Below are 16549 nucleotides of genomic sequence, written 5' to 3' on the forward strand. Positions count from 1 at the left end.
ACAGTACACAGGGAGTGAAATAAATCAATTATAGAAGTTAAGCAAGAAAACAGTGTTAATTTTAACAATAAGGCATATTGCCATATATAATTTTTTCTATAAAAATAAAACTCATCTCAAGGTCCTGAAAATTACTGGAAGCTATTTGGTTAATTACATTTTAATAAGATAAGACTAGCTTTTATCACTAAATTCTATGTTGTCTGTGTTGAGAAACCTACCAATTCACCGGAGGCCACAGAAGGAAATCAATTAACAACATTACTGTAATTTTTAGGGGGACGTGATTTGTTCTCTTCTTATGCCAAACTGTTGATGGTAGGAGTTTGTGAAAACATTATCTGAGTGATTTTTTTTTTTAATCCTCCTTTTGTCTCTAGATTCCACAGGCCATAGAGATTTTCTTCTGAGAAGAATTTGTCTTTACTTTTTGATACCACCACTGAACCCTTGTCAGGGAAAGTGTAAGGGTCTTTCCCTATGGTTCAGTCCACGAAAAGAAATTATGACATTACATGAGCAAAGCAGAGGACTTATACAGGTGAAATCTCTACAGCACTTGCCAACCCAACTAGAGTGAACCGAAGAGGCTTCACTCACTGGTGACTGAAAATTGTTGACCAATGGACGTGAGAGGACCAGCTGCGAAAAAGCCCGAAACAGATCGACCACAAGAAAACTGCTGTTCTCCTTTAGTCCTTCTTTAAAACTATTGCAGCATATCTGGGAAAAGGAGATGTTGTGCATGAATAGCCTTTACCATTCCAAGGCCTCTGACATAATGGACATTGACGATGACACTGTCATTCAGTATTATGTTGACAAGACATTCTGATCTTCTCACTATGAGTTTGTAAACCCTTAACTTCATGTTCTACAAAATGATTTGATGTATTATAATTTTTCTTTTTTATATAATGACTAACAAAAACACAGCTGCAACATTTTGATTCCTGTTCATTTTGTTCTTTAATTAAATGACTACTTATTACAGGAAATAAACCCACTGCTTACATTTTCTTGGGGTGGGGAACAGAGAAGGGAATCCATGGATTGTTTGCAAACTATACGCTACTTGCAAGATTTAAAACTGTTCAAAAGAGGATCAGAAAACATTGTATAAGTAGGCTTCTGCCTCGGAGGGTTGTTTTGGGGTTTTAGAAGAAATGTATTTAGCTTTATGAAATAAACTGAATTGTAAGCTCCTTGTGGGCAGGGGACATGTCTACCAAATCTGTTATATCATGCCCCCCCAAGCATTTAGTTCAGAGTTCTGCACACAGCAAACACTCAATAAATACAATTGAAGTCATTGCAGACCACAGACTTTAACCAAGATGTAAGTAATGAAGCATTTGAAAAAAACATCAAGCAGAAAGGGGACCTGAAGGTGGAACCAAGATGGCAGCAGGAGGAGGATGCCATCAGTACTGCTTTTTGGATCTTCAGCAGGTACCTCTTGTCCTCATCCTGAGACCCCCTGAGAAACCATCTGTCTGCTTCCTTTGTATCTATCTGTTCCACCCTGTCGTCTCAGGAATTGAGATCGTAGGTCTGGAGTTGCCCCAGAGTGAGCAGGCCTCAGGGATGCAACAAATGCAGCCCCTTTAAGGCCGGGAACTGTGGTGGTCACGGTAGAGCCAAATTGCTTCTGCTGTGGTAACAGTCAGAGCAGCAGTCAATGGAACTGCCTAAACAGCAGCACAGTGGAGCTGCTCAGTACAGGTACCCCTCGGGCCTATACAGCTACAGCTGCAGGTACCAGCCCAAAAGCTGTAGCCTTTATCCATCATGTGAGGTGCCAAAACCACAGGTTCTGGAGCTCTGATCCCAGGAGTTTCCCCAGCCTGCCTGGGGAGATCAGGAGGATGTCTCCTTACAGGATTTGGGGAAAGGAACCGTTGTGCTGAAGCCTCCCAAAACTGGCAGTGGAGAAGGAGGAAAGGCTGCACAGGTGAGTAAGAATGTTTTTCTTCCTCTTCCTGTCCATCTTTTTCTGTACTTCCCTTTCTTCTACTTCCCCCAACTCTTCCCTTCTCTTACTCCCTTCCCTTTTCTTCTCTTTCTTCATTTTCATTTCCTGTTGCCCACCACACCGCCCTACATTCAAAATGTGGATGGTCAAACTGGAAATTCCAATCAATTGTTTCTCCCTTACAGCTGCATTTGTTTAACCTTAACTTTCTCTATTTGCCTGTAAAGATTCATTTTGTATCTGCGTAAATTTATTGGGATGTATTATTTATTTAAAAATGTGCCTTCCAAAAATACATGGGCATGGAAGATGGGCACTGTGTAAGAAGGGGGCACCTTAGACACACCTCCAGGTTATGTCTTAAGACCACACATGATTCTCCATCCCCTCCTCAGTGGTGGAAGAGATACCACTTTGCATAGTAATAGCAGGATGAAAGTGGCAAATGCCAGATTTATATTCAATCTACTCAGTATCATATGTTTCCCTAAAAGGAGAATAATTTCTCTTTTTTAAAGCATAGCGATTCAAAATAATATCGCTCCGATAATTCTTTTGTTAGGGATTTGAAAAAAATCTGGCATCTTACGAGCACCGCCTGGTGGCTACGAATGGCAATGACGCACCTAAACTTGCTGAATCTTTTACAGATAATAGAAATTGAACTTCAACAGTTTGGTAGCAATGTTTTTTCCCCATTGCGCCTATCACTTAAGAATGAAGACTGAAGTGCAAAATAACTGTCATCTCTCTATGTTGCCAACTTGCACTTCCCAAGCGCTTAGTACAGTGCTCTGCACACAGTAAGCGCTCAATAAATACGATTGAATATATACCTGTATGTTTGAACATATTTATTACTCTATTTTACTTGTACATATCAATTTTATTTATTTTACTTTGTTAGTATGTTTGATTTTGTTCTCTGTCTCCCCCTTCTAGACTGTGAGCCCACTGTTGGGTAGGGACCGTCTCTCTATGTTGCCAACTTGTCCTTCCCAAGCGCTTAGTACAGTGCTCTGCACACAGTAAGCGCTCAATAAATACGATTGAATGAATATATACCTGTATATATGTTTGAACATATTTATTACTCTATTTTACTTGTACATATCTATTCTATATATTTTATTTTGTTAATACGTTTGGTTTTGTTCTCTGTCTCCCCCTTCTATAGTGTGAGCCCGCTGTTGGGTAGGGACCGTCTATGTTGCCAACTTGTCCTTCCCAAGCGCTTAGTCCAGTGCTCTGCACACAGTAAGCGCTCAATACGATTGAATGAATATATACCTGTATATATGTTTGTACATATTGATTACTCTATTTTACTTGTACATATCTATTCTATATATTTTATTTTGTTAATACGTTTGGTTTTGTTCTCTGTCTCCCCCTTCTAGACTGTGAGCCCGCTGTTGGGTAGGGACCGTCTCTCTATGTTGCCAACTTGTCCTTCCCAAGCGCTTAGTACAGTGCTCAGCACACAGTAAGCGCTCAATAAATACGATTGAATGAATGAATCAATTTGTACTGTTAAAGTTACAAATCTCAGTGGAAAGAGGATGGGCTTGGGAGTCAGAGGTCGTGGGTTCTAAATCCAACTTTGCCGCTTGTCAGCTGTGTGACTTTGGAGAAGTCACTTAACTTCTCTGTGCCTCAGTTACCTCATATGTAAAATGGGGATTAAGACTGTGAGCCTCACGTGGTACAACCTGATCACCTTGTATCCTCCCCAGCACTTAGAACAGTGCTTTGCACATAGTAAGCGCTTAACAAATGCCATTATTATTATTATTATTATCTCCTACAGCCTTCCTAGCTGACCGTATTCTTGGAATTATACGGAACACGTTACACTTTAGGGCTCAGTACAGCAATAGTGAGGCTATATTCTGAATTGCTAAATTTAACAGATATAGAAGATATGCATTCCAAAGTTTATTTCTCATAAAATGTATCTTTACTGGAATTAAGATCATGTCATTTGTTCATTTCCTTCCTTCCTTTGTTCCCTGGTATTTATTAACCATCTACTGGGTACAGATTGCTGAACTTGTCCCTGAAGAGGAAGAGCACGGTCCCTGCCAACAGTGAACTTAAATATGAGACAAACTGATATAAATCATAGTGAGAGCAAGAAGAAAAAAAGATACAACCGCCAACAGTGTAAACCAATATTTTTTGTGTTTGTGTGTGCGCATGTATGTGAGAGAGAGCTAGGGGGGTGGCAGGGAGTAGTTGGATTGACATAAGTGGGGTAGTGAAGCAGAGGGAATTCCAGAGAGTAGAGGGTGTGAAAAAGAGGTAGTTGGGAGATTTCACCTGGTTGATTGTGGATTGAAATGGGAAAGTGAGCAGGAATAAGTCTTGGAGAGAAGATGAGGTGTTTAGTTTTAGCCATTTTAAGCTTAATGTCCTGACAGACCAGCTCTTTAGAAATATCCTGGAAGCAAGGGCAAATGGAAGACAGTGAAACAGGTGAGATATTGAGGGCTGGTGAGTTAGATTTCCGAGTCTTCTGAAAAACAGACGGCAGCTGAGGAATATAAGAGGGTCATATGTACACAGGATCTTGCAATGATAAACCACTTGAGTAAAATTCCCTTGGCCACTGAAAAAATTGCATTAAAGCATTTGAAGAGTCTCAGAAGAAAAACTCTAGAGTCAAGCTATTGTATGCTCTAAGAGCACTGATAATTGGAAAAGAATGATAGATATTTTTGTGCAAGACTTGTGTTATGGGTTAATACCATCTCTAGATGTTGCTGATTTGTACTTCCCAAGCGCTTAGTACAGTGCGCTGCGCACAGTAAGTGCTCAATAAATACGATTGAATGAATGCTGTTCATTAGATTGTGTGTGTGTTCTCCTGAACATTCAAGGATTATATGGCTGATAGAGTTCTTCTTCTGTGGGAATATGCATGAAAAAGCAAGTACGAACTAATAACAGACTTCCGTACATACCCCTGAAAATATACCTTTGTCTTTACGGTTACTTGTAGTTTGCTTGAATCTGTTGTTGTTTTTGGTTGTCTCTTATTGTAAAAAATATAATAATTTGCACATTGTGCAAGGACTAGTTTTTGCACCAAAAGATATAGCAGAGAACAATTTATTGAAGAACAACTAAATTCTAATTGCACCCATGAAATGAATGAGAAAAATATGCTGAGCCACTGATCGTTATCCCTCAGATGAAGGGACAGAGGATTGACAGAAAGAAATCAGGAATGACAGGGGTAAAAGTGCAATTCTGAATGGGCAATACTCCCATAAAGTTGACTTATGCTTTGGTAATGCCATGTTAGGTCCCTGAGGGTAGGAATTGCTATGGCAACTGAAATGCATGGGAGAGTGCTGCCTTACAATTCCCTTGATCATACGGCCACCTTCCATATGTACATGGAGTCTGCATTCTTCTTAGATGATTTACAGTAATGATGAATAGAAAATTACAAGCTGAACATATCAGGATTAAGAAAACAAATCTGATGCATTATAATTTTTCTTAAATCTGCATCAACAATGACATTACTCCTCTGCGAATGTGGAGGACATCCTCTTCTTTCTGTTACAAAAAGATATTTTCATTAGCTCATTCTCCAGGCAAACCTTAAAATCTAGTCTGAGTAATTTCAAAGTCAACAGTATTTGCTTACTGTTTTGCTTCCTCTAAGAAGCCAATGTTAAATGTAGAAAGTGAAATCCAAAATGCAAATCTCCCCACAGATCCAAAGTGTGTGTGTGTGTGTGTGTGTGTGTGTGTGTGTGTGTGGTGTGTGTGTCTATTCCACATTGGATAATCCTTGACCTTGCATGTGTTTATGCATTTGCAACTCATTTTAGCTGCTGCTGTATTTTAATCTTTGGTCACTTGATGTTCCTGAAATTTCTGCTGGAGAAAAGTAACCCCTTAACTGTCAAGAGACCTCACTGGCCTGACTGCTGATGTTGCCTTCCTACAGTTTACAGATACAATACATTGTTTGGTATCTCTGTCTTCTTCCAAAGTTGGTACAGAGGGCCTTGCCTTCAAGTTTTGGCAGATTTTCTAAGCTTGCACTTGGGCCTTGAACCTCAATGGTGAAGGGCATGTTTAGGAAATCATCTGACGTTTTAGTCGGCTTCTCTTCTTTTCCTGTGATGAGGGGGATGCTATTTGCACTTTTCACCAGTGCAATGGCAGTGGGTTCAGGGCCATATTTCTTTAGTGCTGAGTAACAGTCCTTGGTTTGATGGAGAGAAAAGCCCTGAAATTTTCGCTTCTACCACTGATCGTGAATACTAGTTAATTTGGTCTATACAGCTTAACAGGGACTTCTGTAGGCCTCCCTTTCTTTAGATTGAGATGGAGCTGCAAGGTATTAGTGATTCAGTTTTGGCTTTGCTCTGCAAGGAGTTCTTTAATCTCTGTATTTTCACTCCTGGTTGTGTGGCCAAATTAAAAAAAAATTCAACTCTCAGTACTAAAGATTACAAACACTGATGAATTTTGGTTTAAGGATTATGAGAGCAATCATTTGCAAACACAACAGAGCTCACTAAATCCTCTATACTGAAAGCTTGCTGTGGGCAGTGAACAGACCTACCATTGTACTCTCCCAAGTGCTTTAGTATAGGGTTCTCCACACAGTAATCACTCAATAAATATAACTGATTGACTGAATACTCTTGACCAATGATAGATACACATAATTGAGATGAACTTACACACGCAATCGCTATTTTCTTAAGATAATTTTCACGAAGTCTATTCAAGCTTTGTCTCATCATCTGCATCTGTGAAAAAATATGCCTCAGTGTTACCTTATTTGTTTTTCACAGTTCAAAGTCAAGTGAAAAGAATGAGTCCTAAAGAATACATTTATAAAGGTAAAAATCATACCTCAGTAGTAAAAATATTTTTCTCTTGTTCAGTGCTGTTTGAGATAAATGTTTCCAATGCATTTTTCAGAGCTTTATCCCTAAACAGTAAAAAGTGAATTTAGAACACTTATACTAGTTGTACATATCTCTGAACTCTTATTGCTCCCTCTTACCTGTAATTTATTTTAATGCCTCTTTCCTACCATAGTGTAAAACCTTGAGGGCATAAATCATGTCTACTAATTCTGCTCTACTCTCCCAAGCACCTAGTACAGTACTTGGTATAAGCACATTAAGCACATTGTAGGTGCTTAATAAATACTATTGATTAACTGTGCCTTTACACTTAATTTAGCTTTATTCAATTTCTACCGAAGATAAATCTAACCTCTATCAAATATCTGCACTATTTCATTCAGTGAATCAATCTTCAGTCCTTTTTAAAAAATGCCTATAAGTAATTGAAAATATACTAAGCTTTTATTTTTTAAACATGTTTATATTATGACTATCTCCTTTGCAGAAATTGATCACAGATTATACAAACCTCAGTTGTTCACTTTTCCAATATACACAGAACTTCTGTAAATGATTTTTCATAAAATCCTATAAAAAAGATCAAATGGTAAAGGAACTTTATCAGTAGCCAATAGAACATCCTTCTCTCAATCCCAAATGTTTGTTTCATTTTAATTAAAAAATCCCATCAGACTTGACACTATAATCTTAGTGGTTTGAAATTTCTGGTTATGATATACAATCCTAGTATTTTAAATGTTGTTAATAGGGCACCTTGATAATTAAACTTAAACTGAAATTGTTTGAGGCCTTGAGGATTTTTAAAGCAATGGGTAAATGGAATAATTATTGAAAAACATTTCTTAGCATAAGTAGAGGACTGTTTAAGGTTTAGTATCTCATTATATCAACCAAGCCATCAGTTAGGGCAGGACTACATTTTTAAATTGTATAGAGGGTAGAAAGAGAGTCTTTGAAAGTGAGTGTCCATTTGTTTAACAGAGATATGGAAGGAGGGATTTTTTTCTGCATATTATGATGGCATTAAGGTAGCAAAATCTGTGAAAATGGTGAAAAATCTTTAGCAAAAAAAATGGTTTGAAGGATTGTTTGTCACAGCTTGTTTTAATGGCAAAAGGGGTGTACGAGTTGACAGGAAGAATTCTGCTGCCTTGGAGTTGTGGTGTCCATTTGGAAAGGAACCTGATGTGATCACACGAGAATGTATAGCAGAAAAGAGAAGGCCTTTGTGAGCATTTGCATTCTATAGATGTGGTTTTATCTTGGGAAGAAGTGGGCCTGAGCTTGAAGCAGGCGGTACACTTATATAGCTTTTCCGTTTTGAATGGGGACTTGTTCATTATCTATTTGGACCTTCTAGAATAAAGATAATCCTTATGTGCCTTAAAATGAACAGTTGGAGACATCTAAAGTTGGCATATTTCACTCTCAATGGTATTTACCGAGCATCTACTGTAGATGTTCTACTGAACACTTGGGAGAGTACACCAGAAGCAAAAGAACATGACATGATATTATACTCATAACACAAACCAAAAATTCTGTTTCCAAGTTGTCTAAGTAAGTGTCCTTTTCGAACATCCTCCTCTCTGACTTTAAATTGAGATGTAATTCCTGAAGTACCGTCCTATCAAAAGAATGGAAACAATTTAGGAATTACATTTGTAAGGCAATAGCATGCAAAAGAAGTTTTCTGAAAAGTTTCACTTACATACCTAAACGTTTGAGGTTGACTGCTAATTCTTGTCATGTCATCCTGAAACACAGATAAGGATCTTTTTGTGAAATCCTCCACTTTACTGAAGTGGGTTTAAAAAATATAGAAGGTTGCGTTTAAGACAGTATTTCAGTGGTGACCGATATATTTGCAACTTTAAGCGATCTAGCTGAGAAATTTGACGGTTATAAATTCACCAAATGTTACCAGGTTGTGAGAATGGCTGCGACATACCATTCCAGCCATATATGAATGGAGTGGTGTCACAGGCCATTTAGTTACTGTCATGGAAAACTAGTCTAAAATTGGATAGAATCAGCTCTATTCTCCTCAGTGATTGTCATGCCCTAGTGGATGGAGTCTCCATCATAAAATCCGGTGAACCTCAGTCAAGTCAGTTAAGACTTAGGGACAGATATGCTGTGAGAATATGGATTATAATGCTACAGATTACAGAGCTCCACTTGTAGTCTCCTTCCCTTCCACCCCCACCTGCCCTATTCCTGCTAAGGTGATGAGTACAGCGAATGAATAGGCAGGTACCAAACGTTGCAGGGGGTATGCTAGAATTTTACATTCTCATTAATTTTACATCTCATTATATCAACCAAGCCATCAGTTAGGGCAGGACTACATTTTTAAATTGTATAGAGGGTAGAAAGAGAGTCTTTGAAAGTGAGTGTCCACTTGTTTAACAGAGATATGGACGGAGGGATGAACTTACACATGCAATCGCTACTTTTACATGGGGGCAGGGGGGACAACGGCCCACAGTGCTAAGGCTGTACTACAGCACTACAAACCCAGCAGGCAGTTGACAAGGTAGCTGCTGCAGTCTTTCCTGCTTTCCTGCTATGTTAGCCAATTATTTTCCAGATTACTCTTGAGCCTGCCCACCATGAAAGGTGCTTTAGCTAGCTCCCCAGTCAGAAACCTTCAACGCTGATGGCTGTAACATCTGCATGCATTGAGAGTATATTTTCAGGCCACTATCCTAGCACAGAGCACTCTGGAACGTTCAGTTCATTAAATTAGAGCTTAAGGATAAACTCTAACAGAACATCAACCAATCAGTGTACAGAGTTGGTAGACATGTTTTCGGCCCACTTTTTGTGAAGAAATTTTTGTTTTGAGCATCCTCTTGAGAGAAAAGTTGTTTGCTTTTTGGAGTCAAGCTTACTAATAATTCAGTCAGTTACCCAGTATTTATTAACTTCCAAAATGCAAGACTTTTAATTCCTCCATAATTCACTCTCCTTTTCCCCAGGAGAAGCAGTGTCACCTAGTAGATAGGGCACAGGCCTGGGAATTTGATAGACCTGGGTTCTAAGCCCAGCTCTGCCACTTGTTTGCTCTGTGTCCTTGGGCAAGGCACTTAACTTCGCTGTGCCACAGTTAACCTCATCTGTAAAATGGGGATTAAGATTGTGAGCTCCATGTGGGATGTGGACTGTGTTCAACCTGATTAACTTTCTAGACTGTGAGCCCACTGTTGGGTAGGGACCGTCTCTATATGTTGCCAACTTGTACTTCCCAAGCGCTTAGTACAGTGCTCTGCACACAGAAAGCACTCAATAAATACGATTGAATGAATGAATGAATTAGCTTGTGTCTACCCCAGTGCTTGGCACATAGGTAAGCACTTAACAAGTACCATTATTATTATTACTATTAATAAGAATAATTCAATCATTGTTGGAAATCTGGATCTTCCAAAAGCTATGAAAGCAGATATTAGAAGGAAAATGGCCCCAGGAAAGCACAACACAACTTAATTTAGAATGGCTCCAGGAAAGCATAATTCAACTCAATTCTACCGCCCTCTCGCTTATCCCCCTTGGAAGATTTGTTGTACCTCTTGGGCCTCCTGCTCCTTTACACCTTGTTTTGATGCTCTTATTGCATATATGCTGTCCTCGTATTTTGGGGTGGTTTCTTTATATGTCTATTTCTAATCTCTCCCCTACCCCAACCATTTTTCAGACTCTGAGCCCCTTGGGGATGAGGGACTGTGTCCAATTCTCATTTATCAATCAATCAATCAATCAATCGTATTTATTGAGTGCTTACTGTGTGCAGAGCACTGTACTAAGTGCTTGGGAAGTACAAGTTGGTAACATATAGAGACAGGCCCTACCCAACAGTGGGCTCGCAGAACCTAGCTGCAGTGCTTTGCAAATCATTACCCTATTAACCTGAGAATTAATAAATTAGTAGAGTAAGTTTTAAAAATAGTAAACACAGGTTAAACCTTTGACATTAAAACAGTATACATAAGAAATTAAAATTGGAATTACCGTGATTTACCTGAAATTCTGTATTTAACTCTTGACATCCAATATCTGAATACTCAGATTCCAATTCCTCCCCAGGAATGGAAACATCATTTCTTGACGCTGCGGATGTTTTACCTGAAAGTACAAAAAAGGAGACAATTTTTCATGAACTACTAAAAAATAAATTTATATATGTCTTTACCATGTGTGGCTAGGCCATGTTAGCTAATAATGAATAAAATTCCCAAATACCCAATTTGTTGTCAGGACTGAGTTGAATTTTTAGATCCCATCTGTGATTATCATCAAATCCATTAAAATCTAATTGTTAAAATCTTGTCATGTAATTTAAAGTTAATATTATCTAAATGTGGGGTTAATTTTCACATATTTTAAAATAGAAATCGTACCAATACATTGATTTATTCTTTTTCGTACTTCACTATATGTGACACATTTTGGATTGATTATCAAGCATATTATTTTGAAAGGTCATTAAAGTGACACATGACTTCAATAAAATATAAATGTACATAAATTTGAATTCAAATTGATTATGTAAATGTAATTAATATTATACTTATATACTGATATTGCTTTCCAGAATTAAGATTTTAAGCCTATCATTTCAGTCAGAATTACAAGTAGGCAAGTTAAGTATCAATCACTCCCACTTTACAGATATAGAAAAATGTGGCACAGAAAGTAGAAAGTGGGCCAGTGACATCCAACATTAGAGGCAGAACTAGAACCCATATCTAATACTTTGTTCAGTGATCTTTTCTCTAAAATGTTTCCTTAAAGCTCAAAGGTATTCATTTTTTTCCTTTTCCACATGTGACCAACAATTCTTTATGTTATTTCCAATTTATCTTATTAGCATTTTTTAAATCTACTTACCTTTATGAGCAATATAGGCTGTATCATCTGGTTTCAACAAGTTTTTCGAAAGCACACTTGGTTCCGCAGCTTCATTTTCTTCTCTCATTTCCACTTCACCATAATCACTCTGACCATCATTATGGTACCTCCTTTTAAGAGTTGTGCTTTTAATAGGCTCTTAACATACAGTACACACATAAATAGATCATAGTGACAAAACAAATAGTTCTTTTAATACTTTCCTGTTCATATATGCATATTCAAAGCAAGCTCACTACAAGTAGAAAAAAGTTATTTTTAAAAATCCTTTTCAATTTTCAGTTTGTCAATACAAGCTAACACAGATCTCACATCTCTTGAATAAGCAGGACCTGGAAATGAATTGCTACAATATGAACAATTATTTTAAAAATGAATTTACATAAAAATTCCAAATAAAATGTTTTTGTTACCTCTGGATAACCTTTGGAATTGCTCCAAAACAACATTTGACACAATTGTTCCATTTATCAACAAATGCACCAGTGAGGATGCTCATAGACACCACTAATTCCACTCACCTGACTCATGAACATCTTCCAGAGACGCATCCCATGCTTTTTTTCTCTTCCTGTTCAACATGGAAAATCCAAATGGCAACACTGATTCCTTAAAAAAAATTAGGAAAGTGACTATTACATTTAGGTGGGTTTAAGTGTGTCCATGAAGGGCAGGGACTATCAGTCAATTAATCAATGGTATTTATTGAGAGCTTACCATGTGCAGAGCACTATTCTAAGAGATTGAGTACAATACCACAGAATTAGCAGACCTGTTCCCTGCCCACAGTAAGTTTACAGTTTAGAGGGGGAGACAGAGTAATATGAAGAAATAATTTATAATAACTTAAAGATATGTGCATAATATATTCATAAGGGATTACTTTGGTGATTGCAGACCCTCCTCACCCAATCATTTCTTCTTCTGCATATGTGGTTAGACAGACTGAACTGAGGTAAGCACCCACCTCCTTTTTAGATGTTACATCTGCCTCAATTTCCCTTCTAAATAAGATCCAAATTCCTTGTCAGTGATTTTTAATGTCTCTCTCTCTCTCTCTCCACAAAAAGGAAATGAGAAAAAAATCCCAAATCTGTTGCAACTGGAGGAAAACTTCTGTAAGTTAGGAATATTCCTTGGCTGCTAAGTGGAAGATATTTTGGGAGATACGTAAGTACCTCGAGGGTAGGGATCATGTTTAAGTGCTCACTACAGTGACTTGCATCCTATATACACTCAGTAAAATATTATTGATTTTGAGAAGGTAAAGAGGAAAATATAGCAAGCTAGCTATAAGGATAGGAGGCCAAATGAATAGGGTAAGGGTGCCAAAAATGGAAAATGGGTATGGTTAAGTGAAAGAGAATAGGCAGAGGACATTTTGCTGGGTGGATTTGGTCAGAAGAAATGAGTGGTCAAAATGGCTTTTAGTAAGTATGCTAAGTATTCAGTTATGATTAAAGCTGTACATGAGATAGGTCTTTAGGTAACATCAAAAATAAAATTAAAAGTCTTAGGAATGAAAATCTGTAAGATCACTTTACTCAGTCAATGGTATTGAGCGCTTACTGTGTGCAGAGCACTGTACTAAGCACTTAGGAGAATACACAGTTGTTAGACAATGTTCACTGACCATTTTAAAAATAATCCATCACAATGATATTGAGTGCTTACTATCTGCAGAACAAGGTACTGAGTACATGGGAGAGTACAGTACAACAGAGATGGCAGACACGCTTCCTGCCCATACTGAGCTGATGGTCTATAATTGTGGCATTTGTTAAGCACTGTAGTTAAACTCTTGGGAGAGTACAATAGGTCGAGTGCAATTTTTATGATGAATGTTTAAATATTTCAATGTTCTCTTTACTAAAACTTTTTTTAAAAAAATTACAAAATTTATTCTGTAGAGTTTACAATTCTAAATTTATTGTTCTAGGCCCTCTAGTGCCTATGAAATCTTATTTCCCCTCTTTAAAAAATTTATACATGAAATGAGAACATAGCTGAGAAACAGAACAAAACTATGAAAAGAATGTGTTTGCAGTCAATAAATGCAAAAGGATGAATAAATTTAGATCAAAAGCTCGTGGTGCATGTGAAGAAAGCTTGAAAGTTTTTAGCCGCATACCTCTCCTGTATTTTGTGAAACATTTATATGGGTCTTTTTCTGTTCAGATTCCCTAAGGTTGCCTTCTGAACTAGGACTGGTAGCATCTTCAGAATTGATCGTTGCTTCCAAAACAGGAATTAGGACCTCAGTGTCTTCTGTACTCCTTACAATTTTATCCATGATTGCTTGAGTAACACTGGGCTGGAAAAAAGATAACAAAGGAAGGAAATCCCACTTAAAGACTAGATTATATAACTTAAAGCAAAACAACTTTAAAAGCCTTGTGAATAGGAAATACTAAATGTAATGAACTGAGGTGCTTAATTTCTAGCAACCAACTTTTAAAAGAGACGTACAGGGAAGAAGTAACTGGGCTAGATAGGCCAATGATTTCTGTAGTCTTAGTGGCTCTCAACCTGAAATGTTTATGGAAATTAATTTTAATTAATTTTTAATGAGATATTCCCCAACTTCTTTATTTCACTTCAATTCTGTTGGTCAACTGCATCTTTCACACACCAGTACTGCCTGTCTTAAGACACTACCATATGCTTTGAGACCTATTCCTAAATTCTTTTGATTTCCTGATCCATGTCTTTTTTTTTAATGGGATTTGTTAAGTGCTTTCTTTGTAACAGGTGTTGGAGTAGATATAAATTAATCGGACTGTATACAGTCTCATGCTATGCAGAAAGTAAGGCTCTCAATAAATACCACTGATAATGAATTAACAGAAATACATAATTTCAGTATTAAAGAAAAATGTCCACAGAAGAATATTTAAAAATAAACCTTTTTTTGTCTTATATCTAGTCAATTTCATAATCTTTTGTGATCAACCATTGTCCCATTCTTGAATTGTCCATTACTAGTATCCAGCTCTGTGTTACATTTAAAAATTCAACTAAAAATCCAAATAAGTGATGTGACACACAGCAGAAATTATAATATAAAAATGAAATTAATGGAAAGCACACTATTAACAAAAATTTTTCACCTGGTTTAAGGGTTCTTTTTCTGGTGTTGACTTTTGCTGATAAAGGTGTGAGGACTCTAATGGATAATCATATTCCTGGGTATAACTTCCCTCAGTTGTTTTCTCTGCACCTACAGAGAAGGAAAAAATGCCTTTAATTACCAATAGTTATATTTACAATGGTTTTTGAAATACAAATTATTATCCCAAATTAATTGTTTGGAAATGACATGCAAATTTCCCATTAAATTATAATTTCTTAAAATTGTCTAGATTAACAGTTCTATTCCAGATGTTACAAAAGGTTTAACTACATATATCAGTAGAGACTAAGGTGAGGCACAGACTCAAGTGAAGGAATCCTTTAGGGGCTTTGGCATAAAACAACTTTAGGGATCAAGTAGCATTACCACAGATTCATGATACTATAATCTTGGTCCAAGATCCCAAACCATAACTGCTCTGATGGTGAAGAACACCTTTGCCCAAGGCAGGCCTGGATGAGTTTAAATAATGCTGCTTCCACTTGGTCTAAGCCTTGCTCTTAGGTTGGGCCATGGAACAGTTTTTCCTTGAGGTTTGAGAACTTGGCAACCAAGTTCCAGTTACTCTTTGCCTATTTCCTAAAATGGAAACCCAAGCCTAGGGAAATAGGAGCTGACACCATGCAGGCCTGAACATGGAAAGGGTCGGAGGAGGAATGGAGTTTGGAAGATTGAAGAAGGCTTAGGATAGAACAATATGTAAAGTTTTAGCTTAGAAAAAAAACAAGTTATTAAGTCAGAGGAGCACAATACCAGCTGAAATCTTCTAATTTCCAACTTAAATGCCTCCTGTAATCCTTAAGTTGTTAGAAAGTCCTTAAAAACAACTGTGAAGAAAAGAGTTCTGCTAAAATATGCATTGAATTTGTCTTGCAAGTTGTTTGAATATTAGTAAAGATGAACAAGTAGTTCTAATCAAAAGAATGACATGGGTCATTTTGTAAATAGTTTCTGTACAAAGTAAAAAGGGGCATAGTCTTTATCTCTGCATATATTTTACATTGATTTGCCAGTGAAACAATTACCAAAATTAAAATAATTCGTCACACTTACTTCAACGGGATGAAACAGTCCTTTGAACAATAAACAATTCAAAATTACTGTAGACATACTTTCATATTAAGAAAAATTGCAAAATTATCGAATATTTTTTTCTCTGCATTGAGAAATATTTATTCACTGGACACAGAATTACTTTATGAAAAGAGCACAGGACTGGGAGTCAGGGGAATTGGGTTCTAATCCTGGCTTAATCACTTGCCTACTGGTTGACCTTGGGCAAGTCACTTCACTTCCCTGTGACTCAGTTTCTGCTTGTTAACTGGAGATGAGCGATCTGTTCTCCCTTCCTCCTAGATCTACGTTTCTGTGGGACAGGGACTGTGTCCTATTTGGTTACTATGTACCTACCCCAGCACTAGGTAATAAATACCATCATTATCATTTATTATTCATTGGATTTTAATATATCGCCTCAGTCAGGTAAGCCTTTTTAACCTACTTCAAAGTAAAACCTGGCTCTTGACTATGTGGCAGAATAAGAATCACTTAATGCAAACATTAATTTCCAAAATATGAAGATGACTGAATTTGCAATAATTTGCCAATGAGTTCTTGTCT

General features: G+C 37.2%; 2 protein-coding genes across 9 annotated transcripts in view; one reads left to right on the top strand and one right to left on the bottom strand.

The window, feature by feature from the left end:
• Positions 1-1014, top strand: part of PHACTR3 (phosphatase and actin regulator 3) — a 147892-nt gene extending 146878 nt beyond the window's left edge. For all 4 annotated transcript variants that reach the window (XM_038750220.1, XM_038750223.1, XM_038750221.1 and 1 more), the window contains one exon: positions 381-1014. In XM_038750220.1, the coding sequence (XP_038606148.1) occupies positions 381-396 (16 nt within the window). In that variant the 3' untranslated portion in view covers positions 397-1014. The remainder of the gene's footprint in view (positions 1-380) is intronic.
• Positions 1015-5043: 4029 nt separating this feature from the next.
• The window catches only part of SYCP2 (synaptonemal complex protein 2), a 53999-nt gene continuing 42493 nt past the window's right edge, over positions 5044-16549 (bottom strand). For all 5 annotated transcript variants that reach the window (XM_038749970.1, XM_038749973.1, XM_038749972.1 and 2 more), the window contains exons 32-42: positions 14907-15016; positions 13928-14110; positions 12318-12405; positions 11776-11934; positions 10907-11010; positions 8598-8638; positions 8416-8509; positions 7391-7449; positions 6863-6941; positions 6688-6756; positions 5044-5545 (exon numbers count right to left, since the gene is read on the bottom strand). In XM_038749970.1, coding sequence (XP_038605898.1) covers positions 5486-5545; positions 6688-6756; positions 6863-6941; positions 7391-7449; positions 8416-8509; positions 8598-8638; positions 10907-11010; positions 11776-11934; positions 12318-12405; positions 13928-14110; positions 14907-15016 — 1046 coding nt within the window. In that variant the 3' untranslated portion in view covers positions 5044-5485. The remainder of the gene's footprint in view (positions 5546-6687; positions 6757-6862; positions 6942-7390; positions 7450-8415; positions 8510-8597; positions 8639-10906; positions 11011-11775; positions 11935-12317; positions 12406-13927; positions 14111-14906; positions 15017-16549) is intronic.

The sequence above is a fragment of the Tachyglossus aculeatus genome, chromosome 8 (assembly GCF_015852505.1).
Source record: "Tachyglossus aculeatus isolate mTacAcu1 chromosome 8, mTacAcu1.pri, whole genome shotgun sequence".
Lineage (NCBI taxonomy): Eukaryota > Metazoa > Chordata > Mammalia > Monotremata > Tachyglossidae > Tachyglossus > Tachyglossus aculeatus.